This window comes from Crinia signifera, chromosome 19 (genome assembly GCF_055691185.1).
Source record: "Crinia signifera chromosome 19, ASM5569118v1, whole genome shotgun sequence".
Lineage (NCBI taxonomy): Eukaryota > Metazoa > Chordata > Amphibia > Anura > Myobatrachidae > Crinia > Crinia signifera.
The window spans coordinates 84,341,073-84,368,916 of NC_139226.1; the positions used below are offsets into that span (position 1 = coordinate 84,341,073).

General features: G+C 48.2%; 1 protein-coding gene across 2 annotated transcripts in view; it reads right to left on the bottom strand.

The window, feature by feature from the left end:
- Positions 1-22,347, bottom strand: part of KIRREL3 (kirre like nephrin family adhesion molecule 3) — a 603,038-nt gene extending 580,691 nt beyond the window's left edge. For both annotated transcript variants that reach the window (XM_083162831.1, XM_083162830.1), the window contains exon 1: positions 22,026-22,347. In XM_083162831.1, coding sequence (XP_083018957.1) covers positions 22,026-22,104 — 79 coding nt within the window. In that variant the 5' untranslated portion in view covers positions 22,105-22,347. The remainder of the gene's footprint in view (positions 1-22,025) is intronic.
- Positions 22,348-27,844: the final 5,497 nt, after the last annotated feature.

Sequence of the window (27,844 nt, forward strand, 5' to 3'; positions counted from 1 at the left end):
ACCCCCAGCTCAGATCTAATAATGGCGCTTTCACCTCCAGCTCAGATCTTATACCGGCGATCTCCCACCCCCAGCTCAGATCTAATACCGACGCTCAGGGCAGCCGAGAGGAATGCCGGGCCCCGGTAAAATTTGGGGGCGTGGCCTAAGTGTGTGTTGGAACCTCCCACACTTAGGCCACGCCCCCAAAATGTTTAGAGGAGGGTGAAAGAAAACTCTAAAAACTGTAATCTCAGAAGCAGCACACACCTACAGCATGTGCTGTGCTGACTGCAGGCTCAGCATGACCTCTCACGCTGTCAGTGAGACACTCATGCTGAGCCTGCTGCCAGCACAGCACATGCTGTAGAAGTGTGTGCTACTGTTGCTACCCGGGAGGGGTCAGACCAGGGCCCCTGCGGGGCCCCTTCAGCAAGTGTGGGCCCGGGTAATTAGTACCCGCTCCCCCCCTCTCTCGGCTCCCCTGCCGACGCTCTCACCCCCAGCTCAATCTTATACGGGTGCTCTCACCAGAAGCTCAAATCCTATACCAGCACTCTCACCTCCAGCTCAGATCTAATAATGGCGCTTTCACCTCCAGCTCAGATCTTATACTGGCACACTCCCACCCCCAGCTCAGATCTAATAATGGCGCTTTCACCTCCAGCTCAGATCTTATACCGGCGATCTCCCACCCCCAGCTCAGATCTAATACCGACGCTCTCACCCCCAGCTCAATCTTATACGGGTGCTCTCACCAGCTCAAATCCTATACCAGCACTCTCACCTCCAGCTCAGATCTTATACTGGCACACTCCCACCCCCAGCTCAGATCTAATAATGGCGCTTTCACCTCCAGCTCAGATCTTATACCGGCGCTCTCCCACTCACAGCTCAGCTACAATACCGGAACTATCACCTCCAGCTCCGATTTTATGCTGGCACTCTCCCACCCCCCAGCTCAGATCTAATAATGGTGCTCTCACCTCCAGCTCAGATCTTATAGCGGCACTCTCCCACCCCCAGCTCAGATCTTATACTGGCACTCTCACATCCCCCAGCACAGATCTAATACCGGAACTCTCACCTCCAGCTCAGATCTTATACAGGCACTCTCCCACCCCCAGCTCGGGTCTAATAATGGCGTTCTCACCTTCAGCTCAGATCTTATACCGAAACTCTCCCACCTCCAGCTCAGATCTAATACTGGAACTCTCACCTCCAGCTCAGATCTTATACTGGCACTCTCCCACCCCCAGCTCAGATCTAATTATGGCACTCTCCCACCCCCAGCTCAGATCTAATACCGGAACTCTGACCTCTGGCTCAGATATTATACCGGCACTCTCCCACCCCCAGCTCAGATCTAATAACGGTGCTCTCACCTCCAGCTCAGATCTTATACCGGCGACTTCTTCCCTCCAGCTCAGATCTAATATTGATGCTTTCTTCCCCAGCTCATATCTTTAGATTGACAGTGTATATAAAAGAGTGCAGCGGTTGTGATATAACAGTGGCTGATCTAACAATGATGAAGACGAGCACAGGTAAGACTGAACCCTCCTGTGGAGCAAATGGCTATGCTGTTTTTAATGCCCAGTATAATATGTATTCCTCATTACACAGCAATGCAGAATGAATAGATAGCGTATAAAAATAACAAAGTAGTTAGCTAATGGAGATTGCGGAGCTGCTGGCTTCATATGCAGACCTGGCCCATCCGTACTCACTCCCACTATAAATGCTGTCTCCAGCAGCTTCTTGGATTAAACCGGCCGGGAATGGCTCCCAATAGACACCAGCAAAGTACACGGAACAATCATTTATTACAAACTGAACTTCGTTTTTCCTGACTTCTCATTAAAGTGTTTTTTTCCCTCTGCATAGTAACAAAGCTTGTCCTGGTGCTAAAACTAATAAAGCGTAAAAATATATCCATTATATACAAACCGAGACTCCTGAGGCCGAAGCTTCTCTAGGATACGAGGCATTGTCTAACACAGCATCGATGCAGGAGCTACAAGGGCTGGGGTAAGGAGGAGGCCTGGCAAAGTGAGAGGGCCTGATTCAGGGGTGGACACAGCACCGGTCCAGGTTACTTCTGTGCAAGAGCTACAAGGGGCCGAATTCAGGAGGAAACCCGGCACAGCGAGAGGGCCTGATTCAGGGGTGGACACAGCACCGGTCCAAGTTACTTCTGTGCAAGAGCTACAAGGGGCCGAATTCAGGAGGAAACCCGGCACAGCGAGAGGGCCTGATTCAGGGGTGGACACAGCACCGGTCCAGGTTACTCCTGTGCAAGAGCTACAAGAGGCCGATGTAAGGAGGAAACCCGGAACAGCGAGAGGGCCTGATTCAGGGGTGGACACAGCACCGGTCCAGGTTACTTCTGTGCAAGAGCTACAAGGGGCCGAATTCAGGAGGAAACCCGGCACAGTGAGAGGGCCTGATTCAGGGGTGGACACAGCACCGGTCCAGGTTACTCCTGTGCAAGAGCTACAAGGGGCCGATGTAAGGAGGAAACCCGGCACAGGGAGAGGGCCTGATTCAGGGGTGGACACAGCACCGGTCCAGGTTACTTCTGTGCAAGAGCTACAAGGGGCCGAATTAAGGAGGAAACCTTGCACAGCGAGAGGGCCTGATTCAGGGGTGGACACAGCACCGGTCCAGGTTACTTCTGTGCAAGAGCTACAAGGGGCCGAATTAAGGAGGAAACCTTGCACAGCGAGAGGGCCTGATTCAGGGGTGGACACAAACCCGCACTGGTCCAGGTTACTTCTGTGCAAGAGCTACAAGGGGCCGAAGTAAGGAGGAAACCCGGCACAGTGAGAGGGCCTGATTCAGGGGTGGACACAGCACCGGTCCAGGTTACTCCTGTGCAAGAGCTACAAGGGGCCGATGTAAGGAGGAAACCCGGCACAGGGAGAGGGCCTGATTCAGGGGTGGACACAGCACCGGTCCAGGTTACTTCTGTGCAAGAGCTACAAGGGGCCGAATTAAGGAGGAAACCTTGCACAGCGAGAGGGCCTGATTCAGGGGTGGACACAGCACCGGTCCAGGTTACTTCTGTGCAAGAGCTACAAGGGGCCGAATTAAGGAGGAAACCTTGCACAGCGAGAGGGCCTGATTCAGGGGTGGACACAAACCCGCACTGGTCCAGGTTACTTCTGTGCAAGAGCTACAAGGGGCCGAAGTAAGGAGGAAACCCGGCACAGCGAGAGGGCCTGATTCAGGGGTGGACACAGCACCGGTCCAGGTTACTTCTGTGCAAGAGCTACAGGGGGGGGGGGGGGGTATTAAGGAGGAGGCCAGGCACAGTGAGAGGGCCTGATTCAGGGGTGGACACAGCGGCACAGAGAGAGGGCAGGATTCAGGGGTGGATACAGCGCTGATCCAGTGTACTGCTGATAAAAGACTTAATTGATAGAATTATTTTCTCCTTCCATGCTGCATACAGTATCTAGTTGACGCCTTTCCAGGATGGCATTAGCGAAATACGCATCAGGGTGGTATACCTGTTTCCAGCAGAAATTAGGCTGTCCACTCTGTAATAAATGGAGACCTCAGCGTCACAGCCACGCACACCATGGAGAAATACTGGGTAAGAACAAGGCTGGCATATATTAGTGACCAGCTGGCTGTCTATTCTTAGGCAACAACACAGGCTGCTTCATTCTGCAATATCTGTTACTTTTAGGGTTATTATTAGTTACAAATGCTTAGTCATATCAAACAGATGGAACCTCTGCCCATGGACTTATCAGCCAGCAACATACACCGAGGTCCTCGTGCGCTAAGCGGCGGAAGAATCTGCTGGTGTCAATGGGCATGGAAAATCACTACAATATGTATGAAACGTGGGGTAGGATTAATCTCGTCTCCGCTCAGACACTGCCAGGCTGTTCCTGAACCGGCTTGCGGGTTCTGGCATCTATCACTCAATGTTTGGCGGTGAGCGGGTCCAGGACTTCACTGGGTGGCAAGCGGGTTCTGGCCTCTGCGACTTCTGTGACTTCGATCGAGTTACAGCACTGGAGGTGCAGCGCTGCGGCCTGCACAGCGTGACCTCCGGTGCCAGATACCTAGTGTTCATTCTAGCACCCGCCATATTTGAAACCCATGCAGGTCCTCTTCCCTGCCTGGGGTGTCGCTGTCTGCTGTGGTATTTCTAGCACAGGTCTGGTTTGCATATCAGTGCTGATTGTCAGTCCACACTGTACTAGAAGCACTACAGCAGACAGCGACACCCCAGGCAGGGAAGAGGAACTGCATGGGTCTTCAAAGTTAGCGGGTGCTAGAATGAACACTAGATACCGCTCGCGGCTCCCAACCTCGCACGGCCGGTTTTCTATAATGCCCCTTTCAGATCGCACCTTTTACCCAGTATTTTGCCATTTTTTTATCGTTTCAAAAGGGTAATTTGTGCAGTCTGAAAGGTGCAGAGTGAATTTACTGGTTCTATGAAACTGGTATTTCTAAACGGTAATAAAGCAGGGTCCTACCCGTTTCAGACCCGTTTTTTTTTTATCCACTGTTTTCTATGGGTTTGAACGGGTTCAGTGTTGTGAAGGGACAAAAACGGCACTGAAATACCGTTTAAAGATATGTGGTGTGAAAGGGGTTTTAGCTGGCAGACCCGTTTTTAGAAACATTTTATAATATCTGGTCAAAGCCAGTTTTGCGGACTGAAAGCAGCATTAGGGATGATAATCCCGGGATTGAACATTTTTCAATACCAATTCCTGGGATTGAAAAAATGCCCCGGGATTGGCATACCTAATGTCAACCTAGTGCCCATAACTCATCGGATCAATGGGCAGCCACTGCTCTGATACATTTACTACTTCTCCCCAATACTCTGCTCTGGCCAAACATTGGTGAATTCCAGGCAGCGTGATTGCTAGAGTCACATGTGTATTATCAGCAACAACGCTGGTAATGGGTTAATGACACTACAAGTTGATGGTTTGCTTTTAGTTTCACCACTATCCCCTTCATGATTTGATAGATCTCCCCCCAGTGACATATATAATCAAATAAAACTGACACACAAGCGACGTGGATGCAAGATCATAGGATGAGATATTTAGAGCGTACTGTAGGTGTGGCCTAACACAGTCACCTCCCACTAAACCTATGGGAATGTTAGTGTGAACTGTTCTTGCCTAGGATCATTAAGCAAATGGTTGGGGCGGGAGGAAGCCTATGTTCCTATGTCATGTAGCATGCTAGGCCGACGGAATCTCATAGTACCAGAGCTACTGCTGGCAGATAGATAATGATACCTATAGCCTGTGTTCTACCTCCCAGTCTCATTTCAGGCTTCATTTAATTAGGTGTCGGCTGAGTCTGGGCTGTAAAAGCTTTCGAGATGCCACCCGTGGCTTTCTGCTACTGCAGTAATTGGGTTACCATCAAACAATTATCTTATGGGGTTACTGTATGGCAGCCGTCAGGTGTACACAGAACTCTTGTGGTACATTTAACACATTCATTGCCTTGGCCACTGGGGGAGGACCCACCGGATCCTACCCCCTCCCATCCCCCCCCCCCCCAGTCCTAGAACACTAGAATGCAATAACATCCCTGCTGACCATGTTCTAGAACATTAGAACATGATTTGGGTAAAAACCAGACCCAGACAAGACCCTGGAATACCAGACATCAAACTCTGCATTCCGGAGCTTGTAGTGTCCTGTCCAGGGTTGTCCTGTCCGGGGAGGCTTCACGTGACAGCTGTCACCAGTGAGAGGAGAAGAGGGAGAATACAGCCTCCCTGTATGGTCCAGGCATGTAGCAAATTCGGAACGGTCCGGACCACATGGCGAGGCTGTAATCTCCCCTTCCCCATGTCCCTGATGAAGTCGAACAAACATTCTGAATCTGTAATAGTGATATCACAGAGTTGTGTTGGACAGTGGAGCAGGAGTTTTGTGATGTGTTGCTATGGCGGACATAACTAAATGTCACTGCATCATATATATATATATATATATATATATATATATATATATATATATATATAGCATACAAGTGGGTGAGGCTGGCACTCCGCTGGTTGCCAATGGATACTAGCCCCGGTGCCCTCCAAGGTATAAAATACCAAAATACAAATGTGGGCTGGTAGGGCGGCACTCGAGGGTACTGGTGAAAAGAATGAGAGTCCAAACCTGTTCTTGATAAAAATCTTAGCCGACTGAAACGTCGATAAGGAACCCACAGTTTGGACTCTCATTCTTTTCACCAGGACCCTCGAGTGCCGCCCTACCAGCCCACGTATATATATATATATATATATATTATTGCCCCTCTGTCACAATGTATATAGCTGGAGGGGTCCCACGCCCAGAGAGTCAGTACGCTTCAATACATGCTCAACTACTCCCCTGTAGAGTGGCGTGGGTGTTCTCCAGCCCCCCATCCCTCTCCCCTCATAACATCGCTGCGACCGGCTGCCTAATAGTCCGAACGCTAACTCTGCAAATCTAATTGAGGGGAAAAAAACTGCACACGCAGCAGATTTGGTTTTTTTTTCTGTTTGCTTTTTAAGTTCACAAAACTGTGGGTGGCAGCTCCCAGAATGCTCATTAATATTCCAAATTATTCAAGTCATTTCAATTGGAATAAAGCTCAGACCATCTAATAAAATAAAATGCAAATAAACGTCGCTTTCTTCTTCAGAAAATGCAGCTGCAGATAATAGGATTATAATTTCTCTCCTTACTCTCTGTAATGTCGCCAGTGTGAATAGCAGTCGGCGAGAGCCGCGGATTATGGCGAACCCATAGCGTACTAGTTAATACCAGAGACAGGTTGGGGGAAACAATAGCAAGAGAAGGAATATCCGTTCCTCCCAGCCCCTACATGCAGCCATCGGTGGCCTATGAAGACCCCTCTGTAGTATCAGATCGTATTACAGTTAAACGCATGTTTGCACAACGTGCACCTCCTATATTTCCACGCCATATTATTAAAATTCATGATACAATACATGTATCATGTTGTTACAGTATTTAATGACCACATTACCCAAACCCCATCATCTCGGAGTATGTCACTAGTAATAGTAAGGGCAGTACGGATGGTGTAATGGTTAGCATTACTGCCTCACAGCGCTGAGGTCATGGGTTCAATTCCCACCATGGCCCTAACTGTGCGGAGTATATTCTCTCTGTACTTGCATGGGTTTCCTCTGGGTACTCCGGCTTCCTCTAACAATCTAAAAATATACTGGTAGGTGAATTGGCTCCCACAAAATTCGGATGATAGGTTGACACTCAATAAGTCAACAAGGTCGACATGGACAAAAAGGTCAATATGCACCAAGTCAACATTGACAAAAGGTTGACACAAGCAATAGGTCAACATGGCAATAGTTGACACATAAGGTCGACATTTAATTTTTTACTTTTTTCTTTCATTGGACTTTTTCATGCTTTACGATTCACATGGGTTTCAAGTGGGAACAGTAAAGTGTGGCAATAACGAGGTAGCCGAAAGGAACCATGCAAGGATACGTGCTACACTAATTGGGGTCCATGTCGACATTGTCATACATTTTTTTAATTATTCATGTTGTCCTTCTATGTGGCCACCTTTCACATTTCAACATATTGCTTGTGTCGACCTTTTGTCCATGTTGACTTATTATGACATGTCAGCATTTCTCTGTGTCGACATTGTGCTTGTTGACTCCCAGGGGCCCCGCCAGACATGCTCCCAAAAAAGGGCATGGCTTCCCGAGAATAACAGCTGAAGTGAGGGGTTATGACCAGCTAGGGTTACCACCTAGTCCCTTTAATTCCGGACACATATTAATTACACAGGTTCTGTGGCTGGCTGACTTCAAGACTCCACTTCACCTGATTTTAAACTGCCACAGAACCTGTGTAATTAACATGTGTCCGGAATTAAAGGGACTAGGTGGTAACCCTATGACCAGCGCTCTGTATGCTGCTGGCATATTTTACCTGCTGCTGTGCCTAGCAGGGGGACTCCCAACTGCCTGCCCCCCCCCCCCCCCAGGTGGGACACAAGACTGTCCCACAAAGATAGGGACAGTTGGGTGGTATGCTATTGACTGTTGTCCTTAGGGTGACCAACTCATCCCTTTAATCTGGGACACATATTAATTACACAGGTTCTGTGGCTGGCTTTCACCTGGTTTTAAACTGCCACAGAACCTGTGTAATTAATATGTGTCCCAGATTAAAGGGATGAGTTGGTCACCCTAGTTGTCCTAGACCAGTGGTAGCCAACTACAGTCCTCGAGAGCTACCAACAGTTCACATTTTCCAGACAGCCTAGATCTGGGGTAGCCAACCCTAGTCCTCGAGAGCTACCAACAGTGCATGTTTTGCAGGTCTCCTCACAGAATCACAAGTGAGCTAATTAGCTCCACCTGTGGATCTTTTAAAATGTGCCAGTGATTAATGAGTGCAGCTGTGCAGCAGCTAGGTTGCCTGGAAAATGTGAACTGTTGGTAGCTCTCGAGGGCTAGGGTTGGCTACCACTGGCCTAGATGCTGCACAGGTGCACTCATTACTAGCTGAAAACTGTTCAAAGATCCACAGGTGGAGCTAATTACTTCACTTGTGATTCTGTGAGGAGATCTGGAAAACATTAACTGTTGGTAGCTTTCGAGGACTGGAGTTGGCTACCACAGTCCTAGACACTGTAGACCAGGCTTTCCCAACCACGGTCCTCAAGGCACACCAACAGTGCAGGTTTTGTAGATATCCAGGCTTGAGCACAGGTGACTTAATTAGTACCTGAGTGATTCTGATTAAACCATCTGTGCTGAAGCCTGGATATCACTAAAACCTGCACTGTTGGTGTGCCTTGAGGACCGTGGTTAGGAAAGCCTGCTGTAGACTATAACCTACACCCCTCATTCCTGTTTTGTATGCTGCTATTAACCATTTATACAAAATCATAGACCAAATAAATGCGGCAGAACAACACCTGGTAATATGTGGTCTCTCCATCGCTGTGTCCTAGTTGTTGTTACAATTACAAGTATGTAACCCTTGTTCTTTTCATGTGGCACTGTTCCCTGCCTGCATCTCACAAATAATACTGATATTAGGACGCACCATCATTACAACGGCAGTTGGTAAAAGAAGAAAGCGATAAGGAAATGGGGGTAATTGATACTTTCCTGTGATCTCTCTAGAAGACATGACAATGGTCCTGGAGACATACAGCGCTATCTGTAATCTCGCCTTCTCTCCAAGCGACTGTCTTGAGACCACCCTCCTAACAGCCGTTTGCTGCTGAATTTGCAGAGCTGTCAAGTAGCTCTCATTGTGAGATGACTTTTTATCATCCGCAGTCTATCGAGATCTCACTCTGTTCCCAGGTTTTTCTATTTAAACATCTTTATACGGGGAAGAAAAACATGAAAATTTGCAGGCCGATGAGTCGCGGTAATTTCCCATCTTGCAGAATTATTATGGCCGACTGAATTAACAGTCAGACTGACCCAACTTTCCAGGCTCATGAATGCTTGATATCGATGCCACCTCTTTTATACTGTAATTCTCTCATCCTACATGAAAAATTTACAAATCAGCTCGGAAAGTCAGGCGTGTTGGCCGAGGGTTGAAACGCATCTGGATCAGATTGCCAGGCATCTGGTAACGAGACAGAGTATTCTAATAGAACCGCTTTTTTCATTCTGTCCGCTCACCTCGGTCAGTGCTGCGCCTGCTCCCGCTGGTTCTATCTGCCGCAGATACAGGCTCTCATCGTTTATCTAACCAATAGAGGGGACTAATCTTTACCCGCCCTATTCTGTACTCAGCCGGATTTCCCCTATATAAATAAAAGTGGATTTTTAATGGTTTTTCTCCGATTTATCACATGCGCTCAGTTGCTACCTGGATCATAGTCAGTAATTGACACCAAATAGTCAACATGTTCAAAAGGTCGACAGGTTCAAATGGTCGAAATGACAATGGATGACACTACATATGGTCAACACAAGTTTTTTTTTTTTTTTTTTTGTCAACTTTTTTCATTATCATGCGCTGAAATCCACAATTGAACACCAAAAAAACATTTTCAGGGTGTTGATGTTTTTCACATGGAGACCTTTTAAATGTCAACCATTTGATGTTGACCTAGACACACGTTGACCTCTTTAACCACACCTGCACACCTCTGGGAAATATGGGGTGAAATGTAATAGGATGAGAGATTCAGAAAGTGAGAGATTTGGTAAGAAATCTCCAGGGGCAAAACAAAAACAACTTTGTGCATTAGGGGTGCTTCAGAAATGAGCCCCTATATGAGGAGGAAAAGGGGGGAAAGTCTGAGTTTCTTTGGCTTGTAACAAGACCCCATCACCAGCATTCAATGGTGATGTCATATTATGATACCCAGATCATACATATATTATACGGACAGGTCTATAATAATGTACTACAGCAGCTAGAGGTCAGGGGAAAGGCTCAGCTGCAGCTAGTACAGCGCTCAGTCACAGCCGTGTGCTGCTCTCCCTGGTTACAGAACGGCCTGGCTGCTGGCTGGATGTAGGCTTCTCACACACAGTCACTGCTGCCATCAGGAGGTTTATGTGAGGAACCTGCTGAGGTGCAGGCTGATTGCTACCAGTGTTCCCAAGCTCCCACGCAGGGGACTGATGTCCACATAATGCCTGAATCAGTATGGCCAGCAGAACATTTACCCTATGCTTGGTAGTTAATGGATCTCAGGGTTGCCTACCTGACCCTCTCCATGAGGGAGAAAATGCTCTGTTCCTGGACCTCCCTGGTAATGTATGATTGGCATCACCTGTGGTGTAACACCTTTCTTATCAATGTTACTTGTGTATTATCACGGCGCCCGAATTTACTACGTACGCAAACATAGTGAAATCGCATCGCATTGCATGCCGTTATGGTATGGCATGCGATGCGATTTTGACGCTTATAATGGCATTTAATGTACTATAGCATTAAATGACATATAATGTCATTTATTAATCCCCCCCCCCCCCAGTATCGACGTGATCCCGAGGCGTGGCGAGCGGCAGCGGTACGCGACCGACCTTTTCATACCCCCACTATCCATGTCGGCGAGGGGATGTGTATTATGTTGTATGTATTACGCGTCCGCTCACCACGCTTTGGGCTCGGTGGCTCGCTGCGCTCGCCACACTAGATAACATCAACTCCACGCCGACGTGGATAGTGGGGGTATGAAAAGGTCGGTCGGACGCGTACTGATATCTCATCGCATCGCATGCCATACAATAATGGCATGCGATGCGATTTTTTTATTGCATCCTATCTTTTTAATATATTCACTGACACAGAGCAGTGAATACATTACATAGGAAAACCGCATCGCATCGCATGCCATACAATATGGCATGCAATGCGATGCGATTTCACTACCCTGAATAGCTCTCTACACAAATGGAGTAGTTGGCGCTGTGATAATACACAAGTACCTTATCAATTATCTATCTCCCCACAGGTGCTGGCAATCATACATTACCAGGGAAGTCCAGGAGCAGAGCATTTTCTCCCGCATGGAGGGTCAGGTAGGTATCCCTGGAGTAATGAGTGCAGCTACTGGGGGACCTGGAAAACGTGAACTGTGTGGAGTCCCGAGGACCAAGCTTGAGAAGTTGAACCCCTGTCCTGGTCTAGTGTATAAGGGGCTTTAGCAGCCAGTCCTGCCTGATGCACATGCGTCGTACAAGCTGCTCTGCTCCGGAGCGGACATTCTCCAATGAGTTCAGCAATTGAACAGACGTTGTGCACGTTTTAATTATTCCATAACAAGACTAAAGTAGCCTCTCCGTCTCCCATGAAGCGGAAAAGCAAACCGCTCTCTGGCTGCTCTGAGGACATGCAGGGAGCGGATAGAGGTGCTACAGAGTTAATTTAATTCCAGGCCGCTAGACCGAGCGCATGCAGCCCATTGTAACAATGGCTCAGCCCCTCGGACAGGTGTCTGTATACTGCAGGATGTGAGGTGCTGGGTGGGGAAGTGACACCAAGGACTGTGCCCTGACTCTAATTAGATGTGAGGAGGCGTGGAGGGCCCAGATGCTGCGACAGAACTGAGCGCCTCTATCCATTAAATGCAACGTCCCATTTACCAGCGAGTGACACGCTTAATATTGATGATCTTGCCTAATGTATATTATTCATTATTAATACAGTGATTCAGTAATAAGCGCGCGGTGGTGACAGGTCACATCCCACTACCACGGCAGCACTCTGATAATGGGTCTGGTTCCTCTGCTACTCCTGGTGCTGTCTCTGTATATCTCTCGCTGTACCTCACTCTCTGTGTGTCTCTTTCTGTATCTCTCTCTCTCTGTACCTCTCTCATTATCTGAATCTCTCCATCTCTCTATCACTCTGTCCCTCACTATCTCTCTCTCTGTAACTCTCTCTCTCAGATGTATAAAGTATAAAAAAAGTTATATAATGGAGAGTTAGTTATACACAAGCCAATCAGCTCCTACCTGCATTTTTCAAAACCAGCCTGTATCATGGCAGTTAGGAGCTGATTGGCTGGCTATTTACCACTCTCCATTTTATCACTTTTTGAAGCTTGATACATCTGTTTCTACCCGGATGTCTCTGTACCTCTCTCTCTCGGTGGCTCTCTGTACCTCTCTGCCTCTTGCTGCGATGCCTCCTCCCTGCATCTTCCAGGCTCCTTTGTCTTACCTGTCCCTGCATCTATTGAAGCCCCAGTGCTCACCGTCCCCTCCTTTTCATCATCGTTCTCTCCATGTTGCCCATTCCCTTTTATTTGATCTGATCTCTTGTTTTATCTCTCTTTCCGTTTCTTGTCTATTTCTGACACACTCTGCCTGCAACCCTGTACAAAGGGGGAGGAAGTGGGATGAAATCGGATGAATGCAAAGGAAAAAAATGGAAAAAGAGAAAGGAGAGAGATCACAGTTTGTGAGCGACGGCATCAATTTTCTTTTCACCGAGGGGCAATATGTGTTTTTATCTTGTTGGGAATGGAACTGTTATTATGTCATCCTGTAATTGGGACTCACACACAGGCTTGTGACAGCACGCACAACACACAGTGTAACAAGCTGGAGAATACCGCTCTGGTTCCGTAGAGGTCACGAATGCAACCAGCGAGCTGCTGTCACAGAGGTAGAAAGGTGACAAAAGTTATTTATATTATGGCAACTGTCGTACACGTCACAGCTCCCTACGCTAGTATAAGCCAGGGCTTACATGATGACTGAGTCTGGTCTCTAACACTCACCTGCAGCCCAGCTTCCGGGAACCTCCCCCTCTGAGGTCGGTTACTGCCAGAGGCGGATCCAGAGGAGGGGCTGCAGCACAGTTCAAATTCAAAGTGGGGAGCCACACCAACAGCCAGTAATTCAGTTTGGAATGGAAGTTAATGGCAGTGGGTGTGGCTCCCCTATCAGGGGCAAACGCAGGATTTTCAGAAGGGGGTTTCCGGACACTATATATATAATATATTATGATAGGGGGTATTATATCAACGGTACCCCGTATATGTGCTGTAGCCCCTCCTCTGGAGGCGCCAGGAGTTACTGCCCATTGGGAAGATGGACATTCCCAGCTCTTGAGCCGCCACTGTTACTTTAAGATGGGCATTCCCAGCTCTGGAGCTGCCACTGTTACTGGAAGACGGGCATTCCCAGCTCTTGAGCCGCCACTGTTACTGGAAGATGGGCATTCCCAGCTCTGGAGCTGCCACTGTTACTGGAAGACGGGCATTCCCAGCTCTTGAGCCGCCACTGTTACTGGAAGATGGGCATTCCCAGCTCTGGAGCTGCCACTGTTACTGGAAGACGGGCATTCCCAGCTCTGGAGCCACCACTGTTACTGCCCATTGGAAAGACGGGCATTCCCAGCTCTGGAGCCGCCACTGTAACTGCCCATTGGAAAGACGGGCATTCCCAGCTCTGGAGCCGCCACTGTAACTGGAAGACAGGCATTCCCAGCTCTGGAGCCGCCACTGTAACTGCCCATTGGAAAGACGGGCATTCCCAGCTCTGGAGCCGCCACTGTAACTGGAAGACAGGCATTCCCAGCTCTGGAGCCGCCACTGTAACTGCCCATTGGAAAGACGGGCATTCCCAGCTCTGCAGCCATCATTGTTACTGCCCATTGGGAAGACCGGCATTCCTAAGCTCTACTCTCTGTGTAACAGAGTCACCCATTGACTTTTATATATAATTTGTAAAGTTCAACGTTGGCAGAAAGTGATGGTATTATTAGTGTTTGTTACCCTCATCCATTACTAAAAGCATCTGTTTGTAAAGCTGCTAATGCACGGCATGTATGCATGGGGACCGGCAGCATCTTACAGATACTCTGGTAACCTCGATGATCGTGTCTCCTCTCCTACCTGGCTGCTTCCATTAATGTGCTCTGTGCTGTACACCAGCCCTATATCGCAGCACTGCTGAGTGATGTGACCTGCGCATGGCTGGGGATAAGGACCATGGATCTGTGCGGAGTATTACTACATCCTGACAGATAATACAATACTTCTGTATAGCACCAATCACACAATACGTTATATTATAAGCATGGAGTTGCTGTTATTCTGGCATTCATGGTTTGCAGTGACTTGTCTGCTTACATAGGAGACTGTACCAACGTAGCCCATATGGTGACATGCAGCCTCTATAGTGACACTTATCCCATATAGTGATATGCAACCTCTAAAGTGACACGCAGCCCCTATAGTGATACGTAGACTCTACATATAGTGACACACAGCCTCTATAGTGACACTTATCCCATATAGTGATATGCAGCCTCTATAGTGACACGCAGCCCCTATAGTGACACGCAGCCTCTATAGTGATACGCAGCCTCTACATATAGTGACACGCAGCCTCTATAGTGACACTTATCCCATATAGTGATATGCAGCCTCTATAGTGACACGCAGCCCCTATAGTGATACGCAGCCTCTACATATAGTGATACGCAGCCCCTATAGTGACACGCAGCCCCTATAGTGATATGCAGCCTCTACATATAGTGACACGCAGCCTCTATAGTGACACGCAGCCTCAATAGTGACACGCAGCCTCGATAGTGATAAGCAGCCCTATAGTGATACACAGCCTCTTTAGTAACACACAGCCTCTACAGTGACACGCAGCCTCTACATATAGTGACACGTAGCCCCTATAGTGACATGCAGCCTCTATAGTGATACGCAGCCTCTATAATGATACGCAGCCTCTATAGTGATACGCAGCCTCGGTAGTGATACGCAGCCTCGGTAGTGACACATAGCCTCTGTAGTGACACACAGCCTCTACAGTGACACGCAGCCTCTACATATAGTGACACGTAGCCCCTATAGTGACACGCAGCCTCTATAGTGTTACGCAGCCTCTATAGTGACATGCAGCCTCTACAGTGACACATAGCCTTTACATATAGTGACATGCAGCCCCTATAGTGACATGCAGCCTCTATAGTGATACGCAGCCTCAATAGTGATATGCAGCCTCTACATATAGTGACATGCAGCCTCTATAGTGATACACAGCCTCTACATATAGTGACATGCAGCACCTATAGTGACACACAGCCTCTACAGTGACATGCAGCCACTATACTGATACGCAGCCTCTACATATAGTGACACGCAGCCCCTATAGTGACACACAGCCTCTATAGTGATACACAGCCTCTATAGTGACAGACAGCCTCTATAGTGACAGACAGCCTCTATAGTGACATGTAGCCCATATAGTGATACGCAGCCCATATAGTGATACGCAGCCTCTATAGTGACACACAGCCCATATAGTGACACACAGCCCATATAGTGACATGTAGCCTCTATAGTGACACGCAGCCCATATAGTGACACACAGCCTCTATAGTGACACGCAGCCCATATAGTGACACGCAGCCCATATAGTGACACACAGCCCATATAGTGACACTTATCCCATATAGTGACACACAGCCTCCATAGTGATACACAGCCTATGTTAGTTATGTTTCTAGCACAATTAATATATGGATATTCATTGCCTGACACCATTAATGTTCTAAGTATACGTTACCGAGTCTGCAGATGATTACAGCAGCCTGTACTGTTCATTCTCCAGGGTCCTTCCTATCATCAGGCCTCAGCAAAATAAAAATAATAATTCTGTCTCTTTATATGGAGTTAGATCGCCTAACGTCACCATCAGATGGCGCAACCGAAGCGGTCAGAGCTTAGGAAATTGGCCCAGTCTCATGTGAGAATAATGGGGGCTATGTTCTGGAGCCTTCGTGTAACACAGGACGTGTCCCCAAAATCTCAAAATGTCAGTCAATTTGTAAAAGAGCCCAGATACTTACTTTTACCTAAACTACATGGACGCTGCCTAATAAATAGACCTATAATTGTGCAGGTTTCCCACTTCCAGACTTGCTAAAGAGCCAAGACAAATGCTTAGTATATTTGATGGGCCTGTCTAACCAGCGCTCATTGGATATAAATATTACTCTCATTTTTCATTTCATATCCAAACAGAAATGGAAACGGCTACAGTGTCTGAGCTCACGGAATGGGGCCTGCTTCCATTCTAACGCCAGCACCCCTCCAGGTCCAGTGTCCAGCACCCCTCCGGCCCCAGTGTCCAGCATCTCTCTGGTCTCAGTGTCCAGCACCCCTCCAGTCCCAGTGTCCAGCACCCCTCAGGTCCCAGTGTCCAGCACCCCTCAGGTCCCAGTGTCCAGCACCCCTCCAGTCCAGTCCCAATGTCCAGCACCCCTCCAGTCCAGTCCCAGTGTCCAGCACCCCTCCAGTCCCAGTGTCCAGCACCCCTCCAGTCCCAGTGTCCAGCACCCCTCCAGTCCCAGTGTCAAGCACCTCTCCAGTCCCAGTGTCAAGCACCCCTCCAGTCCCAGTGTCAAGCACCCCTCCAGTCCCAGTGTCAAGCACCCCTCCAGTCCATTCCCAGTGTCCAACACCCCTCCATTCTCAGTGTCCAGCACCCCTCCAGTCCAGTCCCAGTATCCAGCACCCCTCTAGTCCCAGTGTCCAGCACCCCTCCAGTCCCAGTGTCCAGCACCCCTCCAGTCCCAGTGTCCAGAACCCCTCCAGTCCCAGTGTCCAGCACCCCTCCAGTCCCAGTACCGTCCGCTAACTGATATTGCAGCACCGGACCAGTATCCCCTGTGTTCTGTAGCATTGATGCAGGTGTCATACTCTAATGTCCTGGGACCAGATTCCAGTGCAGTTACACAGACCGTCCACCAGCAGCATTATTTCTTGTGCAGTAAAAGCAAACAGGTGTAGTAAATTCTACAGACCCTTTTATGGACTGTGACTGTGACAGATCTCTATGCTCATATGCGTGGCATGGTTGCACAGTGGTTAGCAATGCTGCTTTGCAGTGCTGTGGTTCTCTCCCGCTGTCTGTCTGTGTGTACAGAGCTTAAGCCCTGAGACACTGTGGGACAAAAACTGAGGCAAATTATTAATAATTCTCCGTAATATGCTGACGCTACAGAAATAAAGGTTAATAATAACAATAATAATAATGCTAGCCATTTCTAGGTGAGGCATATTCTAGTCATTAGCGAGCAGTGTTAATATATCATCAGCACTTTCCTGGAACGTAACATAAGGGGATGTCTGGGTAGCACATTATAATAATGATATTTAAATTGAGAAGAAAAATACAAACAACCGATTCCAAGATACTCTAATGAGCAAATCGTTCCCCCATCTCTACATGCGGCAGGCAGAGGGTCTTACAGCCCAATAACTCCTACAGACCAAACCTGGCACAGGACAAAAAATACAGGCATCAACGGTTACAGAACCAGGTTACCTGTGTAGGTCATGCTCTCACCTGATGCTGGACCATGTCAGTCAACATGGCACACTAAGGGGTAGATTTACTAAGATGGGAGTTCTGCTGAAGATGGGATATTGCTATGGGCAACCAATGAGATACTATCTATTATCTTCAAGAGGGTGCTAAATAAATAAGAAGTAGGTTCTGATTGGTTGCCCATAGCAATATCCTATGTGAAATAGAACTCTCATCTTAGTAAATGCCCCCCTTAATGTGGCTACTGCAGTAGTGACTTTGGTGACTGGTGATTCCGCTATAACTGCTGACTGACGGGTGAAGGTCTCAGTCCTCTGTGCTGGCTCCAATACCCGCACTATAACTACACCTACAGTACCCAGAAACCTAGTGACCCGGCCTGACCACAGACAGATGAACACATCGCTGATCCCACCGACACTGCCAAACAGGTGAGATAATATCACTGACACATACAGTAGTGACAAGTCCCCTCATGTCACCCCCAGATCTCTCTATAGTTGGGTAAGTGGCAGTGCCCGGGCTGCCTGACATCCAGCAGCTGCTATCAGGGATGTGCAGGAAATGATTTATTCATAGTGATCACAAAAAAGCTCCAATCTCTTTCCCTTCGGGGGACAGCAGGCGTAGTTATATTTATCTCTTTATAATGTACGGGGAACAGCGCACCACCTAGCACACACCGACTCCATGCCAGTCACGTTACTTCTCTGCCTTTATCCCATGACCACCTGGGCAGCGCCTTTGTTACGTGGACTCAATGAATCACTTCCATAGACACAGAGGTACATTTACTAACATGGGAGTTCTATTTCAAATGGGATGTTGCTATGGGTAACCAATACTTCTTATTTAGCTAGAAGATAATAGATAGGGGGTTCATTTTTTAAGATGTGAGTTTTATTGAAGATGGGATTTTCCCATAGCAACCAACCAGATTCTACTTATTATTTATTTAGCACCTTCTAGACGATAATTTGATATAATTTGTTTGGTTACCCATAGCAACATCCCGTCTGAATTAGAACTCCAATCATAGTAAACATAGGCCACAGAGCGCAGTCCAGGTTAAAAGGGTCTATAAGCGACACAACCCTGGATGTGTCCATTGAACTTACCACACACACACACACACACACACACACACACACACACACACACACACACACACCTGTGCCACGGAGAGCTTTATGCACCCTCCCAGTTCATTATACATATGGAGGTGATCAGAAACATTGTTACTCAGTGTGAAATCCCAAGCCAAGCTAAATGGGATTTATACAGAAAGAAGCGAATCTCCATTCTGAGAGGGAAGAATGTTACTTATTCATTCCTGTCTTCCAGTGTCAGCATCAAACTAAACTTGATTTTAGCCCGTCTGCCTCAGACGGGTATGGAGAAGACAGGTTTAATCTGGCAGGTTTTTTTTTTTGGATGTGTAAAATAATAGCCAGAGATGCAGAATCTGACAGGTTGTCGTAATTAAGTTGGTAGCGAGATATCAGTCACACGTTACGCAGACCTAGACAACAGTCTCCGAACCGGGAGCGGCCTGGCAGAGGCTTGGAGTCCAGGCAGGCATTTCAGATTCCAATTTACCAAACTTATCAAAAGGGTCTCAAGGCCAAAATCTCGCAGTGCTTAAGTCTCCATCATTTGTGGCAGCCGAGGACACTGACATAGAGAGAAGTTACTGAGAGGATAAACCTTTATATCACAGTTATACATCTTCACCATCAACCACGGTACAGTTACTCGTAAACAAGGACCGGTGTAAGGTCTTACAAGCAGCTGACATGTTTATATACTGTACTCTCATACTGTATAGCCATATGCACAAGCAGAGAGGGTAACGCAACCGCCTATGAGCTGCAAGTGGCACAGAACGGGCAAATAACTAGATAGTACTGCTAGGTTCTCAGCCCCACTGCGAGTTCTCTGCATGATAAACCATCGTTCCGCTAAAGATGGGAAAGCAGACAGTGGGGAGCTGGAATCGAGGACATGATTCTCTCTGTCCTAATAAGCAGAGATGCTGTACGGCAGGCTGTGCAAGCTGGCACCGCTGCTTTATTCCAGTATAACCATTCTCTTATTACTGACACCTTTACTGTGCTGCCCACAGCTGGCATGGCATTACAGCAGGGTATGTTATCAGCAATGGGCACAGCTGGCATGGGACTACATCAGGGTATGTTATCAGCAATAGCCACAACTGGCATGGCACTACAGCAGGGTATGGAATGAGCAATGGGTAAAACTGGCATGGCACTACAGCACGGTATGTTATCAGCAATGGGCACAGCTGGCATGGCACTACATCAGGGTATGTTATCAGCAATGGCCACAACTGGCGTGGCACTACAACAGGGTATGGAATCAGCAATGGACAAAACTAGCATGACATTACAGCAGGGTATGGAATCAGCAATGGGTAAAACTGGCATGGCATTACAGCAGGGTATGTTATCAGCAATGGGCACAACTGATGTGGCACTACAGCAGGGTATGTTATCAGCAATGGGCACAACTAACATGGCAGTAAAGGAGGGTAAGTTATCAGCAATGGGCACAGCTGGCATGGCACTACAGCATCTTTTGTAATCATCAATCGCAGCTGGCATGGCACTACAGCTGGGTATGTTATCAGCAATGGGCACAGCTGACATGGTACTATAGCAGGGTATATAAACAATGGGCACAGCTGGCATTGCACTATAGCAGGGTATGTTATCAGCAATGGGCACAGCTGGCATGGCAGTACAGCAGGGTATGCTAACAGCTATGGGCCCAGCTGGCATGGCAGTACAGCAGGGTATGTTATCAGCAATGGGCACAGCATGTTATCAGCAATAGGCACAGCTGGCATGGCAGTACAAAAGGGGGTGTTAACAATGGACACAGCTGGCATGGCACTATAGCACGGTATGTTATCAGCAATGGGCACAGCTGGCATGACAGTACAGAAGGGTATGTTATCAGCAATGGGCACAGCTGGCATGGCACTATAGCAGGGTATGTTAGCAATGAACACAGCTGGCATGGCACTATAGCACGGTATGTTATCAGCAATGGGCACAGCTGGCATGACAGTACAGCAGGGTATGTTATCAGCAATGGGCACAGCTGGCATGGCACTATAGCAGGGTATGTTAGCAATGGGCACAGCTGGCATGGCACTATAGCAGGGTATGTTACCATCAATGGGCACAGCTGGCATGACAGTACAGAAGGGTATGTTATCATCAATTGACACAGCTGGCATGGCACTACAGCTTGTGAAGTTATCACCAATGCCCACACCACTGTCTCTATCTATCCTCAGCATGTCAGAATCTCAGGATCACCTAGACATGTTTCCCCGCCACTGCCTGTTACCTGTATGTAATGGCTGTGTGCAGGCCTGTCAGCCAGGATAACAATGTCACACATCAGAGTAGAGCCCTCTGCCCTCCCTGTCCACAACCCTTTGTCAGCACCTGTCTCCCGGCAGCAGGCAGAAGAACTTGGCGTTATTTACAGAACTTGTGCCTGACCCCCCTGCACTTGCTGTATTCTGCTCTCCTCCAGCATCCCACAGTAATCCCATTACCGGGTCACAGCAACACCCCACAGTGCCCCACATTAACCAGTTCTGCTGCTACAGTCCCTCTACTGGGGGAGGGAAGGGGGGTGTATGTATATTTTTTTCCCCAGGCATACAAAATGACCTGCTCCAAAAAGTTATCTTCCTATGTATTTATCTATTTAGTTTGATTATTAATTAATATTTATTATTCAATTTTTATTATTCAGTATTTATTTATTTATGATTTTTCATTCTTTGCTTATGCATTGTGTATATCATGTAGCCAGCGGTCTGGTCCAGTCACCTCTGCCCAGACAGGGACCCCCAGACACACAGTATAAGTCAGCATCCAGCTGCTGCCACCTGGCACCCAGCAGCCTCCTGGTGCATGCCAACAGGTGACCCCGCTGCACCCCCCCTGCCCCTGCACAGTCCCCCTCAGACCCATGCACAGGGCAATGGCTGGGGCTGTACAGTGTAACACCTTACACAGTATATCACACATACACAGCAGCATATACACACCTATATATACACACCTATAGACACAGAGAGCAGGCGGCAGTGCCCCGGCCACACAAAGCGCAGCCTCTGCCCCCGGACACAATGACTTTGAAACAAAGTAACAACCCGCCCGGGTCCTACCTGAGCCGCAGAGCAGGACGCAGGTCAGCAGAAGCTCCAGCCGGAGAGATGCTCCCATCGCCGGCAGCAGCATCAGCATCACAGCGGAGGAGAGATGGAGTGAGTGTGGCTCCCCCTGCCGGGCTCTGTGGTTCCCCCTGCCCGGCTCTAGTTAGGTCTCCGTCTCCCGGCGGCTTGGATCAGGCTGGCCCCAGCCTCCCCGGCTCTACAGCGGAACACATGCACTGGCTGAGCGGCTGCATCCTCCCTTCCTGGCTTCTCCGAGGACTCACCGGCTGCTGCTGCTGCTGGCACCCGACTCAGCTCCTCCCTCCTCTGGGCAGACATGGGCAGGAGGGGGCTGGCAGAGCAGCAGTCGTACAGTGGGGGGCAGTGAGGGGCTGGGTCACCTCTGTGCGCGGGATGCTGGCAGTGCCCAGGGCTCCTGACTGGGTGATACCCCGTGTGGACCCAGGTGGCTGCTCAGGGACCCCCATGGCACTGGGTCTGGGGTGAAATCATTATCACTGGCCAGGGGGAAATAAGGGAATCCAGATGTCAACATGCACCTGGCCGACACTGACAAAGGGTCGACACGAGCAAAAGGTCGATGTGGCAATGGTCAACACATGAAAAAGTTGAGGAGTTGGTCATGTTTTGTTTTTTTCACGTGTCCTCCAGTTGGGATTGGTAAAATGTGCCGACCCAGCGAGTCACCATGCAAGGGCATGCTCTTTATTAATTGGAGGTCCATGTCGACACATTGGAAAAAAAACACAACTTGTGTCAACCTTTTTATGTGCCAACCTACGTTATGTTGACCTTTTGCTTATGTTGACCTTTTGTCAATGTCGACCTAGAATATGTTGTGCTTTTGTCAGTGTCGACTTAATGCCTGTCAACCTTTTGACAGTTAACCTAGACACTGGTAACACTCTAAGCCACACCCTTCCTGGATCTGCTTGTTAGGTTGACAAGGTCAAAAGGTCGACATGTACTAGGTCACCTTTGACAAAAGTTAGACTGAAGCAAAACATTGATGCGGCAATAGTCGACACATGAAAATGGTCAACATGAGTTTTTCATCCAAATGATTTTTTACTAGCCACCTGGACTACAATCGGGAACAGTGAATTGAGCCAAACGAAGTGTGACATGCGAGGGTACGTGTTACACTAATCAGGCGTCCACATCGACGTACAGTATGAATATAGTCATTTATCTCTTTCATGAACAGTAATAAGCTAAATTGGTTGCTATGGGCAACCACACCACTTTATCTCTACCCAATGTTTAAAACTTATGCTTCCCATACACTTGTGAGATATTGCATACAATCCTTATGGTGTGTACACACTTGTACAATCACCCTACGATTCTAACTATATAGTCAGAATCGCATCGGTATCGCACGGGCAAACCCTTGAAGAAGCACCTGGTGGTCATTATTGTTGTTCTCATTTATTTATATGGCGCCAAAAAGGATCCACAGTGCCCAATAGCAGAGGACACAAACAAATCTACACAACAAGAGCATGGGTACATTTACAAAAATGAGCCAGGTCAGTGGCCGTGATACACTTTGGCAGTGTCTATGTTGATCATGTCGACACTTGGGACAAAAAAAAACTCATGTGAAAAACTAATGTTGACCTTTTGACTGTCGACCTTGCCATTGTCGAACTAATGTTTGTGTCAACATTTCAACCCTGTCGATCTTAGCCATATCAACCTATTTCAAGTGTCGACCTAAGCCCTGACGACCTTCTGTGGTCGACCCAATGTATGCCCAAGTCCTGCTAACCATCCCGGGTTCCCCATCGGAGTATCTGGTACACTATAAAGCCTAGGGAGACAATAGGTGGATTTTGGGGGTATGGGTCATAGGGTCAACAAGAGGAAGGTCAACATGCATTGGGTCAACCACTGAAGGTCGACACACCTGAAGGTCGGCAGGGTCATTAGGTTGACACATGCAGTAGCAACATTGGCTAGGTAGACAGACAAAAGGTCGACATGAGGTTTTTACTTTTTTTATCCTGAATGTTGACGCAGTTGACATGAACACTATTGTATTCTCCCACCACACCCTAGTGAAATATTGCCGGTCTTGAACATGTGGACTTAAATAAGTGAAAAACTCCATGTTGACATAGCCAATGTAGCCCTAATGCATGTGTCAACCTAATGAACCTGTCTACCTTATCCCATGTCAACCTTCAGGTGTGTCAACTTGATGCATGTCCTGCAGTGTACTTTCACTTTGAGCTGTGACAATATTTACTCTCACTTTGAGCTGTGACAGTTTTAAACCCACAATCTCTCCACCCCACCCCCAGTCCCTCGGCATTTACCTCCAATCTCTGTCTTCACAGCTCCCTCTCTCCATATCCAGCAAGTTTGAAACAGATCAGTGTCCCTGCAAAAACTGCTTTCACTTTCAGTTATGAAGTCTTTTAGCACACAAAGGAGGGTGGGTCGCAGGGGGCCGCGAATTGCGGGAGGGGGGGTTGTGGGGGTTCATGAATCGTGGGAGGGAGGGGCCGCGAATCGCTGGAGGGGGGGTTGCGGGGGTCCGCAAATCGTGGGAGGGGGGACGCGGGTGGTGCCGTGAATCGCGGGGGGCATGAATTGTGGGAAGGGTGGGTCGCGGGGGTCCGCGAATTGCGTGAGAAAGGGTTGTGGGGGTCCATGAGTTGCGGGAGGGAGGGGCCGCCAATAGCTGGATGGGGGGGGTCACGGGATCCCGCGAATCGCAGGAGGGGGGTGTGCGGGGGGTGCCGTGAATTGCGGGGGGGGACGTAAATCGCAGGAAGGTGGGGGTCGCGGGGGTCCGCAAATTGCTGGAGGGGGGGGTTGTGGGGGTCTGTGAATCATGGTAGGGGGGGCCGTGAATCGCAGGAGGGGGGTAGCGGCGGGTCACGAATCGTGGGAGGGGGGGGGCCGCGCGGCTGTGTGTGCCATGAAACACGGGAGGGGCGCGGGCTGTGAATCTCGGGAGAGGGGCCGCGAATCACGGGAGGTGTGCTGTGAATAGCGTATCGCGGCCGTGGGGGGTTTGCCGCTCACCTACACCATGGTGGATGGTGGGCGTGTACTGTAGCCCTGGCTGGGCAGGTGATGTCAAGGGGGTGGTGGTGTGTATAACACTGGTCTTTTCCCTAGGGGGGGGCGGGATTGTCTATAATGCTGGGTTGGAACTTTGTGTGTATGACACTGGTCTTTTCCGTAGGGGGGGCGGGTATGTGTATAACGCTGGGCGGGAACGTCATACACACAGGGGATGAGTGACAGATCTGGCTAAATATATAAGAGATTTTCCACATAGGATAGCTTATAGGGGCAGTATGTGCTTATCCTGCCCATGTATGGCATATGGTACAGTATAGTGGAAACATTTAGCAATTACTGGTACATTTTGGGCTTACAATGCTGACAAGCATCCGAGTGCCGCCCCTAAACACGTGCCACAAGCTGCTCTGTGTAAAGTGACAAGTGAGTTCCTGAGCCAGAGAACTGTATTATCCGCCATGATGTGTCCTGTTACCTTTCCTGCATCATTACAGACAGAAGATCAAAGCAGATAAACCAATGTAATCACTGACGATCATGTGCAGGGTGTGCGCCTCACTATAGTATACATTTATAGTAATAGCGGGTGCACTTTGTGCCTGTGATGTTGCAGTAATGATTCCTATGCTCAGGGAAGGAAGCACGAGAGAGATCAGGGGCGCTGTTCCTCCCGCACCCGCTATGCGGTCAGTGGATAGACAAGGTCTAGGTCGACACCTAAAAATGGGTTGACATACCTTAGGTCGACACTGCCAAAAGGTCAACACAAGCTTATGGTGACATAGGTAAGGTCGACAGTCAAAAGGTCAAAATGAGTTTTTCATTATTTTTTCTAAAAAGATTTTTATACTTTACTATCCGAGTGGGCATAGAGTGTGGATATCATAGTGTGCCCAGAGCAGCGAGAAACCGTGCCCGAAGCATGGCGAGTGAATAGAGCCACGCGAGGAGGCACGGTACATGTATACCATATCCATGTCGACGCAAAATTACATAGACATGAAAAAAAACGTTTTTTATTTTAATAAAAAAAAAGGGGGGGGGGGGGGGAGAGCTCGCCTGGACTGATAGGGAACACTGAGCAGCACAGCTGGACTTATACGGGACACTGGACCACACAGCTGGATTGATATGGGATACTTAACACCCCTTGCAGGTAAAAAAAAATTCAAACTTTTTTTGGGGGGGATTTTAATTAAAAAATGGGGGACAGCTTCCCTGGACTGATACAAAATACTGAGCAGCACAGCTGGACTGATATGGTACACTGGGAAGCACAGCTGGACTTATAGCATACTTGCCTACTTTTGAAAACTAGTTTCAGGGAGATTATAGTTGGTAGTAGAATTTTCCACAGCTCCCCATTGAAGAGGCATGTCATGCTCCACCCAAAGGGTGTGTCTAGTTCCATATATGGAGAGATTGTGAGAAGAGATTGTGAACGTGGCACCTAGAATTGTGGGTGTGCACTGCTACATCTATGAGAGGAATCTTAAAATTACTTATATCCAAATGTAGATGAGCCCCAATGCAGTTAGTAAGAGATGCTATACTTGGTATAGTGCTGGGAAATGGTGCTGATGATTCAATGTAAATGTATCTTTCTCTCGTTCCTTTTTCCCCCAAAAAATGTAAGTGTAATGTGGGCTTGGTGAAATGAGGGAGATTGGTAGACTAATGAGGGAGAGAGGGAGATTGCTGTTATTTCAGGGAGTCTCCTGCAGAATGCAGGAGGGTAGGCAACTATGACTTATAGCGGTATAGTGTACCACCCACTACTGGAGCTGAGAGCATGGGGCCTGTCTGTGACCAAGTTAGAGGAAACTGTTCCATTGTCCAGGCAACACTAAAATGCAGATGAATCTATGCAGAATCCTGGGGCAGTCACACAGGAGTTTATATTCCGCCAGCCAGGTCTGGGAAATGGATGAGTGCTGAAAATAGAGCAAATGTTCCTGAGATGAGGCGGTTCAGGCCTCTGTCTGCACTGTAATAAATGACTGATTGGAACTTACATGTAGAAATTACTGTTTTGTTTGTTGATCTCTCCTCTGTATTGTTTCCATCAGGAAATTAGACTTTCTGTGTAATGTTGTCATGTGATAAAGTGGAGCGCTCCGCGTCTCAAGGATTTCTTTGATGCATTGACAGCTCAGAGTCTGGATTACGCTGTTTATGCTTTAGGAGGATCATAAAACAGTATTAATAATAATAATAACATATTGATCTGAGAATTTGGGGGATCACACGGTCCTGCCAGTACGTCACTCTGCGGCTTCCCATTACAGCCTCCTACATCAGAGCCACAGGTAGCCTTGTGGCATTGGGTATTGTTATGAGCAGCTGTGGAGCCATCATGCTGGGTATTACACAGAGTGTGGGGGTCTGGCTGGCCTCCAGCGTGTCTGCTTCTTTGTCACCAAGCTGCGAGGGTGAAGTATGCTGCCTCCTGTCAGATTGCCAACTAAGTGGGTTTTATTAGCCCATTACATTGTCCATCTGCCTGTAATAGAGAATACCTTTCCCCGAGGTTAGCCGCCGAGCCGGCCACTTGTCCAATGATTAGAAATCTTGCCATGTCCTTTTGGTATGACAAAGTCTCATACGCTGTAGTCCACGCACACACAGCTGAGAGACCGTTGGAATCTGCCGACAACCTTTTGTCCTATTATTATCATCGCTGTGAGAGGCTGACAGGGGAATAACATTGTAAGATTTGTATTTTTTTATATGTTAGCACCCCATTGTGCGGCAGGTGATGGCATGGA